General features: G+C 40.4%; 1 protein-coding gene across 2 annotated transcripts in view; it reads left to right on the top strand.

Moving 5' to 3' along the window:
- fat2 (FAT atypical cadherin 2) overlaps positions 1-15,794 on the top strand; it is a 126,297-nt gene extending 110,503 nt beyond the window's left edge. Inside the window, exons 26-30 of one of the 2 annotated variants that reach the window (XM_074674896.1) lie at positions 1,531-1,630; positions 1,734-1,882; positions 3,209-3,489; positions 8,269-8,307; positions 12,730-15,794. In XM_074674896.1, coding sequence (XP_074530997.1) covers positions 1,531-1,630; positions 1,734-1,882; positions 3,209-3,489; positions 8,269-8,307; positions 12,730-13,229 — 1,069 coding nt within the window. In that variant the 3' untranslated portion in view covers positions 13,230-15,794. The remainder of the gene's footprint in view (positions 1-1,530; positions 1,631-1,733; positions 1,883-3,208; positions 3,490-8,268; positions 8,308-12,729) is intronic. The other variant, XM_074674897.1, reaches the window with a different exon arrangement.
- The last annotated feature ends 326 nt before the right edge of the window (positions 15,795-16,120 follow it).

Below are 16,120 nucleotides of genomic sequence, written 5' to 3'. Positions count from 1 at the left end.
AACCAATAGATTTAAAGGAATGAAGTGGAAGGCAATCTGGATCTTAATAAACTGCTTATTTATGAGATTTTGTATCTTCCAGGAAGAAATCCTGAGAGCTACAAATGGTAAATCCATGTTGTTACCGATCAGATCTCCCACTACCATTTTGTTCTCTTTGTGATTAGTCAACTAAGGAAAAAGAAGAAAGAACCAGTTTGGAGAATTATGCAGCAACTCTCCCAAAAGTATTGTAAAAACACAGATCACGTACAGCTGCAAAATCCTAATTAGACACATGGAGGTATTACCATGATTCTAACGCCACCTGAATACAAAAGGCGTGCAGCACAATGCTCATTAAATGCAACATCACTGGCACTGAAGTACACACTTGCTTGTGAAAAAGCATGCATGGCCTTAAATTTGCATGTGATTAGACGCATACAGTTACACAAATGCACACACACGTTTGTTCATCACTCTACAATCAGGCTGTTGTATTCTGTTCACAACACCAGAAGAGTACAGCCACATTTGCATACTCTCATTAAAGCCACCTGAGGAATTGCGTCACTGCCTGGGTTTTAGCAGCACCCCATGGTCCAGGTGGATTAACTCAGTGGATGAAATGTGACCACCAGTGGATCATAATCGTAGGAAATTGGAAATCACAGAATGATTTGTAAAGCACAAAGATTAATTTACTATTATGCTTTAACCGTTTTTTATTTGTTGGGATAATTGTCTTCATATATGCGCACACTGTAATCAGTCCATGCAGCAGAAAGCACAACATGCAAAGTCTTCTGGGTGTTTTAATTAAAACCAACCATAACAACCTTTAATTCAGACGGATTTAACACAAAGAAAACAAAGAACTTCACAGCAAACTTTTCTCCTTTTAAAAACTAAACTTCTTGTCTAAGACAAAAGTGCTCAACAATTTCTATGTTTCGCTCTCTAACTACGGGGATATACTTGCTGTGCTCGACAGCGAGGGAATTCAACACCTGGGAAATGAGCGGGTGAAGTCGAACACCAAGTAGTTTTATGTAAAACAAAATGATAGGTTTTGTCAGAATCGCAGCAGCGGCACTTAGCAATCAGAGCTCCCCCAGAAGGTCCTCAGGGCCGCGTTTCATGCCTGGGCCTGGAAGATGGTGTGCGCAGTGAAGCTCTCCGAATCATCAGCCCCAAATTTAACCTTGACTTCAGAGCCATGGTGGCAGCCTCTGTGCTGCTCTCCACTGTAGGACTCTTGTTCTTCCACTCTGTGTTCAGTCAGAAACAATATCTGCATGATTTTAGGAGACAAAGTGAAGAAAGGAAAAAAAAAATGGTGAAAAGTTTCTCACTTTGCATCTTTCAGACTTTTAACTTCTGTAGATCAGAGCATCAATCCTGCCTTTTTTTCTCTTTATTCTTAAACCAGAAAGGCATGCACCAAGCTTCTTTACAGTCCCTGCAAAAACAAAACTGTCGCTTGTAAAAAAATGATGATCAATCCAATCTGCTTCAACTCAAATATTTAACTTTCTTTCTCTTCAGGTGCCATAATCAGATAGAAGTATGTTCACCAAATCCCTGTCCTGGAGGCTATGACTGTAAAGTCACTGATGGCTCCCTCCACTGTGACCCACTGCCTCAGGTGAGTCCTATCAACCAATAATCCCTATACTCATTGATCTGTATGGGACTGTGACACTTAAAAAAAAAATCATGCTTCCTTTATTTTCTTGTTTACCTGTCAGGTGTCTCCCATGATCGGCTACATGGAAATCATGGAGATCAGCGTCAGTGTGCTGGGATTACTCCTCTTGGTTGGCATCTTTGTTTGCATCAGGAAACGTTATGTTCAGCAGAAGAAGAAGAAGCCCGTCTGCGTCCAGGACTCAAATGGGTATGTATTATTATAACATCTCAGAGATCACCAGTGATCTCAGTTTTTACTCTCGAGGAAAAAAGGAACTGGAGGAGACATTGGTTCCATCAGGAGACAAAGCTCTTTGTATGATGATTTACCTACAACAAAGCAGGTTGAAAATTATTCTGCTCCCATTTTTCAAACCTTTAATGTTGTGTTTTCCTCCAGTGTCTCAAGCAACTGGAGAAATCTGGGATGCATTCACATAACATGTTGAGGAATGGCTCAGTACACTGCAAAAAACTGAATCTTATCAAGTGTTTTTGTCTTATTTTCAGTAGAAAACGTATTTTGAGGCAAGTTTATTTATATAGCACATTTCAGCTAGGCAATTCAAAGTGCTTTACAGACAGAACAAATTAAAAGAAAACAATTAAAAAGCAGATTAAAAATAATAAGATACAATAAAACAAAATAAGTTAGAAGAAAAAAAAGTAAAAACAGATTTTAAGATAAGAGCGCAGTGCAGAGTTGCAAAATTGTGGGTTTTACCTTTTAAGGAAGTTATCAAAATTAATTCTTAAAATGCTTTAGTAAAAGGCAGCTGTAAAAAGGTGAGTCTTTAACCTGGATTTAAAGGAGCAGAGCAGAGTTTCAACAAGCCTGATATTTTCTGGCAGTTTGTTCCAGATATTTGGAACATAGAAGCTGAAAGCTGCCTCTCCATGTTTGGTTCTGACTCTGGGGACAAAAAGCAGACCTAGTCCAGATGGCCTAAGTGGTCTTGATGGTTTATATGGGATCAAAACATCATTTATATATTTTGGCCCTAATCCATTCAGAGCTTTGTAAACCAACAGTGGTGTTTTAAAGTTTAGACTTAATATTAGCAACATTTACTTGACTAGTCCATAAAAAAATGAGGTCTTAATTGTTTGTAACAAGTTAAAAAAAATCTGCCAAGGGAATAATAGAAAAGTAATAAGACATTAATCTAGCTTCAAGAAAATTTTCAAGCATTTTTTACTTGTTCAAATGACAGAATAGTTTTACTTGTTACAAGCAATTCAGAGCTCATTTTTGTCTTTAAACAACTTGAAACAAGACATTTTTCTAGACTGATAAGTTGAATGTGGCTCATATTGAGTTTAATGAGACAATTTTACTTAAAATGAGACAAAAACACTTGATAAGATTTCAGCTCTTTGCAATGTAAGCGTGTACCCCTATTTCAACAGCAAACCTCAGGAAGAACACACTCTGAAACAGACGCTAGCTCACAAGATTGGAGGGCGTTTTGTTGTCAGGGTTAACTTCCAAAAACTGAAACCAGAATATGTTTGTTTTTTAACAAATCCACAGCTATCTCCAGCACAGTATGGCCAAAAGCCTCAAATGTGAAAACCAAGACATGATGCCCATAGAGATGAGCTCGATGATGGGTCCCACCAACGACCTTGACCACACGCCCTTCAGGTCACTTCGCCCTCGCAGCCATATCGGACCATCAGGAGGCGGGGTTGCCTCTCAAAAGACATCTGGGCCGGTCGTGTGCAGTGTGGCTCCAAACCTCCCTGCGAGGCCACCTTCCAGCTCTGACAACGACTCCATCAGGAAGAGCCACTGGGACATGGACTATGAAGGTGAGTGCTTATGAGTGTTTGATGAAGATTATGTTCACTATGACTTTGACACGTGAAGAAAGTAACAAAGCTGAGCACTTGCTGAATGCAGAGGCCATCACACTGCTTAAAATTAGTTCAAGTCACACAAAACTTGGCATCAAGGTGTGATTTTATTGTTAATATCTCACGCTGAGAGATTTCTTACAGGAAATACAGATTGTGCATTTTTCATTAAGGGAGTCTGTCAGCACTCAACACGCCTGCTGGTGTCAGGTTAATGATAATCTCCTTGCAACACTTTCTGCAAATTCACTCTGGGAAAATGTCAACTGCAGTGAATGAAAAAATGTCAATGAGCTGTAAACTAAATCACTCCGGCACGAAGCCACAGAGAAATACGAAAGGTCGGAGCAGGCTGAACGATTCAGTCATACAAGGTCATTACAAACAAGCGCTTAATTGTCATTCAGCGTGGTGCATCATGGGAAACCCTGGACTGCCTGTAGAGTGGTCCGTCAACACAGCGTACTGATTAAACTGCAGAAGATGAAACATTCATAGACAAGGCCGATTGGATGTGATAGCATTGGGAAATAACAAAGTGATTTCTGTGTTTCATCTCTCAGCGTGGATTCATTTCCCCCTTTCTCTTTCTACGACTGTGCCCCCGCCCCCACTGCCTTTCTCTGCTTTTCTCCTGTATGACTTTGTCTGCATGGTTTATTTGCTTTACTTGTTCTCAATTTGGCAAAACCCTCTTTCTTTCCATCATCATTTGCATCACTTTTCTCCTGTGAATCCTCGTCACTTTTATTCCCAGCTCCTTTATCCTTTTGTGGGATTGCCTACAAGAATCCCATAAACAAACAGGCATGATGCAAAACAACTTCCCCCAAAAAATCTCTGCTAAACCATTTTTTAACCTTTCATGTCACACCTAAATCCTTCAAGGTGCGTCCTGCACTCTCACCTTAATTACCTTTTTGATAAATACCATTTGAGAATGTACAGAAATAAATGTGTGGATGTTTTCCAGCTCGTCTTGGCTGATTGCTGAAGCAGATGCTAATATATGCACATATTTTCCTTGCACTTAATTTTAGAGGCTCTTTTACGGGGGGGGGGGGGGGGGGGGGGGGGGGGGGGGGGCAAACGAACACATTAATATTGTTGCCTAAGGGTGGGAGGTAAACTAACGCACAAGGTCAAATCAGGAAACTACAGCGATTGAGGTTCTGTGCAAAACATACTACATTTATTTTCGTCAAATCTTAAAAATATATAAAACTAGAAAAGCACTCAGGGAGCGCAGACCTCTGCCAAGGATATTGTGATTATCACAAGTCACTTAAGTTCTACTTTAATGTTATACTCCCTTTCAGCAGACTGTCTGCTACAGTTTGGTGTTATGATGACCCAGGACATATTTTATAACCTAGATTTTAGTATCCAGAATATTGCTAAGATCTGGATCTTACTTTTACATCCGTCAGAAATTATGGTGACTTTGTCTTTTCTGTTTTGCAAAGCAATCTGACCATTTATACTGGAGTTATATACACATATGGTGAAAACGGCCCTATCTCACAATGAAAAAGAATCCTTTAGAAAAACTCTTGATCCAGACGATGATCTGAATCACCTCCAAAATGTAATCACTTCTTTCTCTTCCCATTTTGAACATTTCCTGAAAAATTCATCAAGATCCGTTCGTTAGTTTTTGAGTTATATTGTTCACAGACAGACACACTCTACCAAAAACATAACCTCCTTGGCGGAGGTAAATGAATTATAATTAAATATATAGATATTTAACATTTAGTGCTGATCTGAAACTGCAAGTCCAAATTCCAAACATAACCCTCTAAGACCTGTGTTCTTAGAAAGCTGCAGTGAGCTGTGACTTAACCAACCCATCAGCAAAACATGAACGTCACAGCTCTTGTTACTCATGCAAGATGGGTTTTGGACTTTTCTGACCCAATATTTAATTCAGTGCTTACTAACCCAAATTTATTACAACCAATCTGATTTGAAAAAAGAAAAGCAAGCTGAAGCAAAGTGGACACGGCAAACTGAAGTTGCTCCTTCTCATACTGGCAATATTTCAAGCAGCAGCAGTGCAAACATTGGCCAACTTAATAAAAGGATGTGAGACTTCACTCTGGATGTATTCTGGCATTATCAGTCATAGACTTGCAAGAATCATTTAGTAAGGGCGAGAGATGTCAGATCATGAATTTTTTAATTCATAAATGTTGAAATTATGTTGCAGATTCTACATTTTAAGGACTCTAAAGTTACAGATACCAGTCACATGGAGTGCCAAGAACATTGTGAATAAATGTGAGCTCCTCAACCGAATGCACTCTTTGGCTACAGCTACGCCCTCATCCCAGAATAACTCAAAGCAGCCAAAGAAGTAACAAGAGTCATCACTACAAAAAAGCTCTTCAGAGGTCCTTCAAGTCCGTTCAACTATTTGGTGATGTTTTTGTGACACATGCAGTCTCTAGTTTCTGAATTTTCTAATGACTAAACGCTTTAGTGAACACCTGGGAACAGGTGACATTCATTATGTTAAATGGTTTAATTGCGACAAGCTTGTGCAATTAGCAAGTTGGATCAGAAATCAATTCAGGATTCTGTGCAGCATAAAGGGTCTCAGAGAAAGTATATTCTTGAATGAAATTTCCTCTCCTGTTTTTACTTCACTCAGTCTTTCTTTTTCTCTGTCACGTCTCCCTTGTCTGGTACATTTTTTCAACCTCCCTTACTCCCTTGTTCTCCAGCTCTCTTTTGTCATCCCTACCTCACACCAGTTATTTCTCATGTTCTCCTTCCTCCTCCACCCACTTTCTTTTCTCTCCTCACTCTCTTTCTGTTCTTCTTACATCTCTTATGTTTCCTCCCTCCCTCTCTCTTTGCAGACAGGATTTCTTTCCATGTTACAGATCAATATCCTCCACTGCTATGTTCTTTAGACAGATGAAGAGAGGCAGATCAGACATTTGTCATGCCATCGCTCCCCAGGCAACGCCCGCCTGGCAGGTCATTCATCTGCTTGACCTTATCACGGAGGATAAAGGACACGTTCCTGTAGTTCCTCACTTGTTATCCATCTCGTTGGTGAAGGAGACAGCAGCTGAATCCTTTACACTGTGCTTTTTGTTCGTCATGTGATCCTGGCAGTACATCTGACATTTTCCATGACCAGATAAGTTGATCCCCTGGGTCTTAGATGTTGAGAATAGGTTAAAAATTCTGGGATAAAGATAGCATCGCCGATTAAAAGCAGAGGGAAAAATAGATTCAATGTGGTCTTCATCTTCTTCTTTGTTGAACTGATGATTAAGCATCCAATCATGGAGCCTCATCAAACTGTCAGCCATCAAAAGGAAATTAATAGCAATCAAATGCCGGGATGGTTAAATTATATGCTGCTTTGGGGGAAATGATAAAGGCTAAAAGAGAATGCCTAAGCTCAAATCAAAGTTTTTGTTTTGTTTCAATGAGACCATTAGTTCAAAGTTTGATATTTTAACACAAGTGTCAACCGTGAAATAAAAGCTTAATTTAGACTGTGTACGAAAAGGCTCAGGGACCCAATAGAACAATGATGACATAAATGGTGATATTTGAGGAAATAACTTGCAGCCATGAAATGCTGATTCATGCCCATGAAATAGTAATTTGTGGAAACAAATTTGAATTAGTTTGAGAGTTTTGGAAAAGGTGTAAAAGCTGGAAATGCGTCACTACAGGATGTATGATTAACAAATTTCTAAATTATATTGTAGACAGATAAAAAAGCTACCAACATGTCCCACAATGTAGTGCCTGTAGTTAATGTTAATAGGCACATCAAATGGTATGTGGAGTTCCCCAAGGCACCATCCTAGGGCCTCTTCTGTTTAACATCTGCATGCTTCCACTGGCATTGTAATATAGTGAGTCTCCGTAAGTTTTTGCTTATAGCTTTACTGAGCTCAGACCACTTGAAGTTTGGAAGGGGAGTAAGAAGGTCTGTGAAGCAAGGAGGAAATAGCTTTTGATCTCATCACTTTAACAATTCACCACTTTAAATTTGGCCATAGAGACTAAAGAAGATCATGAGCTTCTGTGCCACAGTGATAGATGATAGACAGTGGAAAAAGTTCAACTTTGAGAGAGGTGTGTTTCATATTTATCCAGCTTTTGGTCTTGCCTATAAAAGACAAAAAACAACAGTAAAAGTGAGTTCTTTGCTGATATATAATCCTGCTTTTAAATGTCCATGGTATTCAGTTTTAATCTCACTGTTTGCCACTGAAATACAAATCTTCAAAAACTTTCTTCCAACAAAGACTCAAAGCTGAAGGGTGCAGTCAAACTGATCCGGGGATGAAAACATCCACAAGCGAACGGATGGAAGCCTCACGATCTGCCCTTTGTTAGCAATTTGCAAACCCCAGCAGCAAGCCCTCATGTTTGGAAGAGGGAAATATCATTAAGAAACCCATCCATCCATTTTCTCCAAATTCATTAACAAATTTGAAATGTCTATTTTCCGGGCTGCAAGAAGAGCAAATTTTGAGGAAAGTCTGGAGGCTCAAACTGTTAAGGGCAAATGTTTGTGAATTTTAATGCATGTTCTCTGAACTGCATGTCCCCAGTTTTTCAAATGTTTCTGGCTCAGCAACCAACCAAAACCGAAGTGAACCCCCATGCTGCAGGCATAAATACGTACTGTGATGAAGTTTGACACTAATGGTTTTTATTTTCCCTTTTACGCACCGTTTCACTGATTAATTGAAGGGAGAGGCCCAAAGGATGAAAACATTCATCACTCTGCAGGTAAAATGCAAAGACCCTAACAAACACACACACACAATACATTAGCACAGCAGAGTGCTTCATCTCCATATCAGGCCTTGAATTCAATTTCAGGGCATTAAATTCCCCCTTGACGTGGCGTAAAGTTCCGTCTAAGTAAAGCTCAGGCTGGTGTAAAAATCTTTACACAGTACTTCTGTCTTTAATGGCAGTGTAGGCGCCGGCGGCAGTGATCCAACAGTTCGTCCTTTGCTCTCTGCAGCTTCAGAAAAAGCACAGCTCTCAGTCTAAAGTCTCTATTGAGCTGTGCAGAGCGAAAAATAAGTGTGAATCCCAGCTGAAAGCCCTCATGAGGTACACAGATTAAAAGGAAAGGTCTAGACTTATTCAAAACTATTTCACCCAAATAAATGTCACATTCATCACTCCTAATGCCAATGCTGACCCTGATTCAGTCTCTCTCAAGTGTGCTCAGTAAAGGGAGTCGAGACAAACTTCACAGCCTTTTTATAAATCTATCAAAAAACTGCAGCTATACCTCACTTCTTTGTCATTGCTGGTGCTACTTTCAGCTCACCTTGTAGTTTTTGCTGTAAATCTGGTCTCTAGTTTTGCTCAGAAAAAGGGGGGAATGGTCTCAGTCAAAAGTTGCTATAACAGATTCCCAAATACAAAGAAAACTTTAGAGTAAAATCCAGCTCAAAAATTCAGGAATACATCATGTTGAAAGATTTGAAAAAAGAAAAAAACTTTATGTTTCAGAGTTTTTAAACATTCACCAGTTTGAGTTTTTTAATCATGAATAAAACACCTGTGTGGTCAGAGTTCACCAAGCTGTGAAAAGTGTTGTAATATTGAAAGCAAAGGTTTTTGTCCAAGCACTTTTATATCCATTAAATCTACAGACGAAAGACTTAGACACGTTGTCAATGTCCTGCTTTACAACCTGGGAACACCTCTGTCACCTTTTCAAGCTATTTATTCTAAATCTATTCCCTGTTGTTACCGCCAGCCTCTCTTTGACCTCAATCTCCGACTCACAAACTCTTAATCATTCACTCCATCTTTCACCATCACCGTCTCTGCTCTTGAATTCCTTCCCTTCCTCTTCCTAATCTTTCCTCTGTTGTCATCTTCACCTGTTCGTCCTCTCACTCACCTCTCTTCATTTTGTCTTCTTTAATCTTTCCCTCCACCATCTGTCTTGCAGCTTTATTTCCTTCCTACTAAGTAGCTCTCCCTCTCTTATTTTTCATCTTCTGTCGAGTCTCTTCTTGTTACTTCCTCAGCCACTTTGTCCCATTTTCTCTCTCTCTCCGCGTCACAGTGTGAGCAGCTGGAGTCTGCTTAGTATTCTCAGTTGCTAAAGTGACAGCAGGCGGCTTTTTTAATGTCATTTTGTTTGAACAAACTGTATGATGCCTCTGCCTTGTTAGCTCAAGATTTGTGGGATGAATGGCAGGAATTTAAAGTGGTAATCCTCAAGAATACTCATTTTTGTTTCAGAATTTTTGCCTCCCCAACGTTCCTGCTAAGCTCAGATCGCTGGGAGGGGACACCAAGTGGGACTCAGCTGAAAAATATCTCTTTTTGTTTTGGTTCCATGAAAATTTTGATCATAGTTCACAGGGATTTGCTTGAGCCTTCTGGGTTGGATATGCTGGTGAAGGAAACCTAAATTCAACCTCCATTCAAAAGAAATGTATAATCAGTACAGTGTTAATTTTGTTGACCAAGACTGGAATTAAAAACATTTGTCAACAAACCTTTTTCAAGGACGGAAACTAAATGAAACGAAATAAAAAGTCAGACACAGTGACTAAGACTGTGACAAAATATAACGGGCATTTGCGTCAGTGAATAGACAAGAGGAAAATGTTTGGGATGGAGTGGCACTGGCAGCTCTTTTATTTTTCTCATACACAGCTGGCCGTTACCTTGACAACACATCTGCGCATGTGCATGTGCATGTGCATGCACAAGCGCAGCAGTGCTAGTAAGAGGATCATGAGAATGAGCACAGACCTTTATTAATAAACAGTCTATAGTACAAACACAAGAATATGAACAGTAGGAAGAGCAAGGGTGGCGCTGAAAATGCGAGAAATAGAATAGAATAGAATAGAACTTTATTCTCATTGTAACAAGTACTACGAAATTGAAGTCACAGCAGCAATCAAGAAAACAAGAGTAAGAAAGTGTATAGAAAGTCCATAAGAAAATAGATGATGACAGCTTGTCCATCATCCTCCAGTTCAGCCAGCCTCCACCTCCACAGCGTCCAGGACTGAGCTTCTTCAGTCATGCTCTATCTCTGTGTCCTAGATCCTGTCTGCTCACAGCAGGTGAAGCTCTTCCAATGTGGCGTTGGTGTCTGATGTTAGCTCCGTTAGCCATGTCTGTGAATTGCATGATGCTACTCTGCCCTATTCCCTCTGTTGCTGGGTTAGCACAGCTAGCTCATCCATCTTATTGGAGATAGATCTTACGCTCCCAATAACGATGGATGGAAGGACAGGTCGATGTCGTCACTTCTTAGCTCACACCTGAGAACCAGCACGTCTCCCTCACCTCCTTCTCCTCACCTTGTGGGAAGAGATCAGGCCTTTCACCAGTTAGCATTGACATGCTACAGGCTGCTAACAGCTGAGTTCACATGTAAACAATGCAGCCATGGTTACATGTAGGATCTCCAGACAAACACAGGAGAAAAAGTAGTAAAAATATCACTGAAACCACAAAAAGTTTGGTGTCCATGACCAACAAATGAGCCATACAAAGTAATGACCCGCTCCAAATACAAAGATACGGAAAAATTACAAGAAACAGACAAAGAAGAGAGAGCTGCTGCAAAAGGCAGCCATAGCCAACAGGGCAGCCCCTTAAAATAAAGTCCGACGTGACCATATGTGTCAAATTTAGTAACTTTTTCATCAAGACGAGCTTGGGGATGAAAAAGAAACTCCAGGTGGAGAGGATGAAACGGGTAAGGCAAGATGTAAGAGAAAATACAACGTTGCCTGCAAACCATCGTCCAAGTTTATGAATTGAATATTGTAACATATCACTAAATTATTTAAATAATAGTACGGTATGATGCCACACCATATAACTTAAAGATCCCAGACTGTGCTCATTTTCTGCAGTTTAATATGGATCATTTATGTCTTAATGAAATGGTAGTAACACTTTTTGGTCCAAAAAGCCAATAAATCAAGCACAGCAGCATTGTTTCCAGGCTCTCATAGCACCTCTGTTCAGAACGGTCTGATTTAGTGGGCGTGGCCTTCATATGTAAATGAGCCACCGCTGATACCTCCCCACTATTCCGCGTCACTGAGAGCAGCGGCATGAGCTTTGAGTGCACAATGTTTAAAAAGACTAAGACTTTCTCAGAATTTGCTGTCAAAATTAACACTGAATCAGTACAATCAGTTTTTCAGAGATTGATATGAAGCTTATGCACAAATAGCATGTGTATGTTTTTCTCATTTAGACAAAAAACTCTGTCACACAAACACAAGGCAAGTCTCTCACACTGAGAAGAATAATGACTGAGCTATGAATCATTGCAAGGTCGTCAACAAGCTTTGTCTGTCACAAACACTGCAAAGCAACTCTGAGCTCACCACCGTTTCTCTCCTCTGCTCAACAAAAAAAATGTGGAAAGTCGACCGGTCTAAGCTTTCAAAAAGCACATAAACATTACATAGTTATTTTGAAAAAACTGTTCAAGGTTGGGAAGATAAGAACCACACACAAGAAAGCACAATACTGTCAGTTATTCTTGAACGTTTTTGTTGTAGGTTGATATTTTATTTCCGTTCATCTGAAGAATGAGGATGATCTACATCTGCAGTCTTAAGGGCTGTTTCTGGATCAGTCCCCCATCTCAAAAGTAAATACAGAGACTCAAGTGTTTTAAATTTTCCAGCCGACATGTCCTCCTCCTCCTGTCTCTCTGATCAAACCCACACCACTTTGAATCTACAGGGGAGGACTTAATATGCAAATATGCAAAGCTTGTTTAAAACTACTTTCCCAAATCCTTCTTGCACACCCAGCATGGCAAACATCCGTCCCACTGTTATTAATATTTATCTGTCAGAGACAATGAGTCTAGAGTTTGTCAGTCTCATCTGACTGTCAGCTTTTCAAAACTCGTTGACGATTGTACAATGAATAAATCCCCAATTCCAGACATTTACAGCCAATCTATGCAAGAACTACAATAGTTTACGGTGAACTGCTTAATCCTAACCCTCAAGGAACTTCCTCCACCAGTTTAAATCAACATCATCAGGTAGATTGGTTGCTCTGAATTGGCTACCCAAAGGTCAAAACTCTAAATGACCTTTGCTGTGTTTACAAAGACCTTGATAAAGTGGTAGATGTCTGGAGCATCATGATTCTTGAGTTTATAAGTTTGTCTCTCCTCCACAGTCTATCCTGCAGACCCTGACTACTATGGCCGCCCAGTGGTTCAGGAGTTTCCCCAGTTCGACATCGTAGAGGACACCTACTCCACCTCCACCATGGACTCTCGAAGGAACTCTCGATTCGGGGGCTTCCCGTTCCCCCTCGAACGTGTTGACCGCCGTGCCCCTCTTCCACCCTGCTACAGCAACCAGAACCTAGATGACTTCCTGGGTCCTGATGGTCTTCCTCTACCCAGATCCCAGTGTCCCAATGAGTACACCGCCATCAGCTACTACCCCACCAAGCAGGCGCGAAGCCTCGATAACGTCTCAGGAGGCTACAAGAGACTCAGCATGCGCCTGAGCGTAGCTATGCCTTCATATGCTGAACAAGCCACCACACCGCCACCAACGTCAAACCCCGCCCAGCCTCAAACGAGGCCGGCTGGACAGAACCCACGCAGCTTTGACGGGTCGAGCATGGTGGAGAGTGACTATGGGAGCTGTGAGGAGGTGATGTTCTAAAAGGATGAGTTCTGCATCCTCATGTGGAAATTTGAGTCTTTCACAGTGATGATTCACTTTTAGTTCCACTTGAGGACGCTCTGGTACTCCTCTCTAAGGCAGCTTTGTGAACACTTCCTGGATGAGACTCTTTGAAACTAATGAAACAGCAGCTCAAGAGTCTCTCGCTGTGAGATCAGAGTGCTTCTTTTCTACGCTGATGAAGACGAAAGAAGAATGTGAAACAACAGTTCAAAAGTCTTTCATTTGTTTGGGTTTTTGAAGTCGTGCATTGTTTCCACGCTGTGATGTTTGCAATTCAGGACCTCGTCAGGCAAGCTCTGAGTGAGAGGTTCAACAGGAGTTCGTCTGTTTGTGTGTGAGACCTCAGACAGCACTGGTTAGCTTGGTTGAATTGTGAAATCATGAACAGAGTTACTGACTCAACTGTGACCTGTTTTAAAGTCAAAGAAAGCTAAATTCAAAGGCATCATTTAAAGCATAGACACAGAGGATATGACTCACAATAGGCTCCAACTTTGGTCCGTGTTCAGACAGCTGTGAAGCAAACTGTATCGCCTACGTTTCACTTACTTTGTCTAACAAGGCAGCACTGCTAACAACATCAGTTACAGCTCTGACGAACAGTGATAATGGTTTGTTTACTATGCGCTGTATGACTTTATTCAAAGTGAGATGGGCTGCAGTTGCCATGGCTTTGGCTGGCGTGACATTCAGACGGCGATGCTCATTCAGAGGAAATGCCTTTCTGATGAAGTCCTGATAAAGAGCTTTGATGACGCCTGCTGCATTGTATGAAAGGTAAATCACTGCTGGGATTTGGTTATTATCATATGCACATTCTGCTGTGTGTTTGTGTTCATATAATATAGAACAGCTGAAAGAAAAACACACAGGTTTAAAAAAAAGTGTCAGACACTGGCCCACTATTTCAAAACAGAGACGTATTAAAAGCGACACATTTCATGCAGGATAAACATTTCATTGAAGTCTTCAATCTGCTCACTGTTGCTGTTGTTTATTGTTACTGTCAGTTAAAATGAAGGGGGCTGGATCCTCTTTAAAAACAGTGAAAGCCATAAATAATAGAGGCAAATTATGAGATAGATGTTTTCTAACCATAAGTGTTACTAATAACAACACCATCACTGTATATTTTGTACATTATGACTTTTTAAGCATCTCCATGTGAATTTAAATGAGTGTGAACTAGCTTACAGTGTTTTCCTGCTTAGTGTCTGTGATCAAGCTCAGCTCTGCAGGGGTTGCTGACCTTGAAAATAAAAGAGAACTCTTAATGTGGGGGAGTTAAAGAAATGTCTATTCAGCCATTTTTAATGGTGTAAATATGCAAGCCTCAGATGAAAGAAGAGCTTGTTTTGGTCAAAAGCTTCATATGCAGAATGTAGAATATTAAAGAGGGAATATGCTGGAGTCCTCATTTAACCGGTGCAGCATTTCTGATGAACTGTTGAACAGGAGGGTCACGATAAGAAGGTTTATATATCAATTCAGACAAATCACATACACATCTTTGCTTATTTCTTGTCACCTTCATGTGGCACAACTGACCCCACCATTTCACTTCTATTATTTTAGGCCTCCTCTCTGTCACAGGCCTCTAAAACCATCCTAAATCTATCCTATGCCTAACTTTGTCCAAGAATAACTAATAATATAATGCATTGCAACTCTATTGGGACTGTCTTCCCAGCAGAATTGCTTTGCAACATATGCAGTATTTAGTGCAGTGCAATGATGATTGTAAACACTGGTTTTCAAAATTTATGACAGGTCATAGATTTGATGTTAACATCAGCCGACCAATATGTCTGTAAGGCTGCGATCATTTCAGCTCTAATCTGCCTAATCTGATTTTACTAACTGCTTAATCTACTTGCAGTTCAGTATATATTGATTAAAAGTCATTGTAGGTCTGTTATAATTCCTCAGCTTTTCACTTCGTCAGCAGAGATGCTCCACTGTGGAAGCCATGGATTGTCCTTCACAGGAAACCAAACTATTATAAATTTGAGATAAACCATAAAGCAACAGAAGGCCACATGCATTATTTATGAGACAGCCCGATAAGCGTAATGGAAACAGTTGTTTCAGCAGATGTTTCAATTTGGCCACTCAGCAGTCTATCCTTCAGTCTACATTCAGAACTGAAGCTCCGTCCTTCTGTGGTTACAACAACTGATATCAGCAAACAATTATACTGTTCAAACAACACAGAAACCTCAGTCAGGTTGTGTTTGGATTCCAGCACAGTTAGACGGCCAAACAAATCAGATCTAAGAAAGACAAACGGGATTTGCAGCTGTTTGATTAGTCTGTGTTTTTTGGGGGAAGCACAGGGTGAATGTGTGCTCAGTGTTTGATTCTGCTGCCTCCATGTAAACGTGTTGGGGATGCAAATGATGCTTGTAATATCAAAGCAAGCATCGAGTGAATTTTTACAGGGCAGTGCAAGGCTAGGGGGATAAACAAAACATTAGGACGCTGTTTTCAAGAAAAAGGGATTTCTGCTAACATGAAGGTGTTAGCAGATAGTGTGGTGATTCAAACAGGACTGATTAGAGAAATGTGTAACTGCAACTCATACCCAGTGTCCTGACAGACATTTCTCTTTATCTGGCACCACCAGTTTGTGCTGACTGGAAATATTTGCAGTCTTTCTTGGAAAAAGCTGAGTTTTTTTTTACTGTTTCTGACAAGTAAAGTTAACAAGATTGAGATGGACAAAATAATTCGAGCTGCATTAGGACTCAGTGGTTTGCAGATTTTAACAATTTTAACCTCAACTTATCTTACATGAGCACGCTAAAAGTTTATTTTCTGAAATGAGAACTCAAAAGTAACATGGGAGGGAGTCTGCATCACGAGGA

The sequence above is a fragment of the Halichoeres trimaculatus genome, unplaced genomic scaffold, assembly GCF_033239565.1.
Source record: "Halichoeres trimaculatus isolate MK-OKI-2021-1 unplaced genomic scaffold, fHalTri1.1 fHalTri1_scaffold_7, whole genome shotgun sequence".
NCBI classification, from domain to species: domain Eukaryota; kingdom Metazoa; phylum Chordata; class Actinopteri; order Labriformes; family Labridae; genus Halichoeres; species Halichoeres trimaculatus.
The sequence above is the reverse complement of the archived record's forward strand: the minus strand, read 5'-3'. Positions and strand labels throughout refer to the sequence as shown.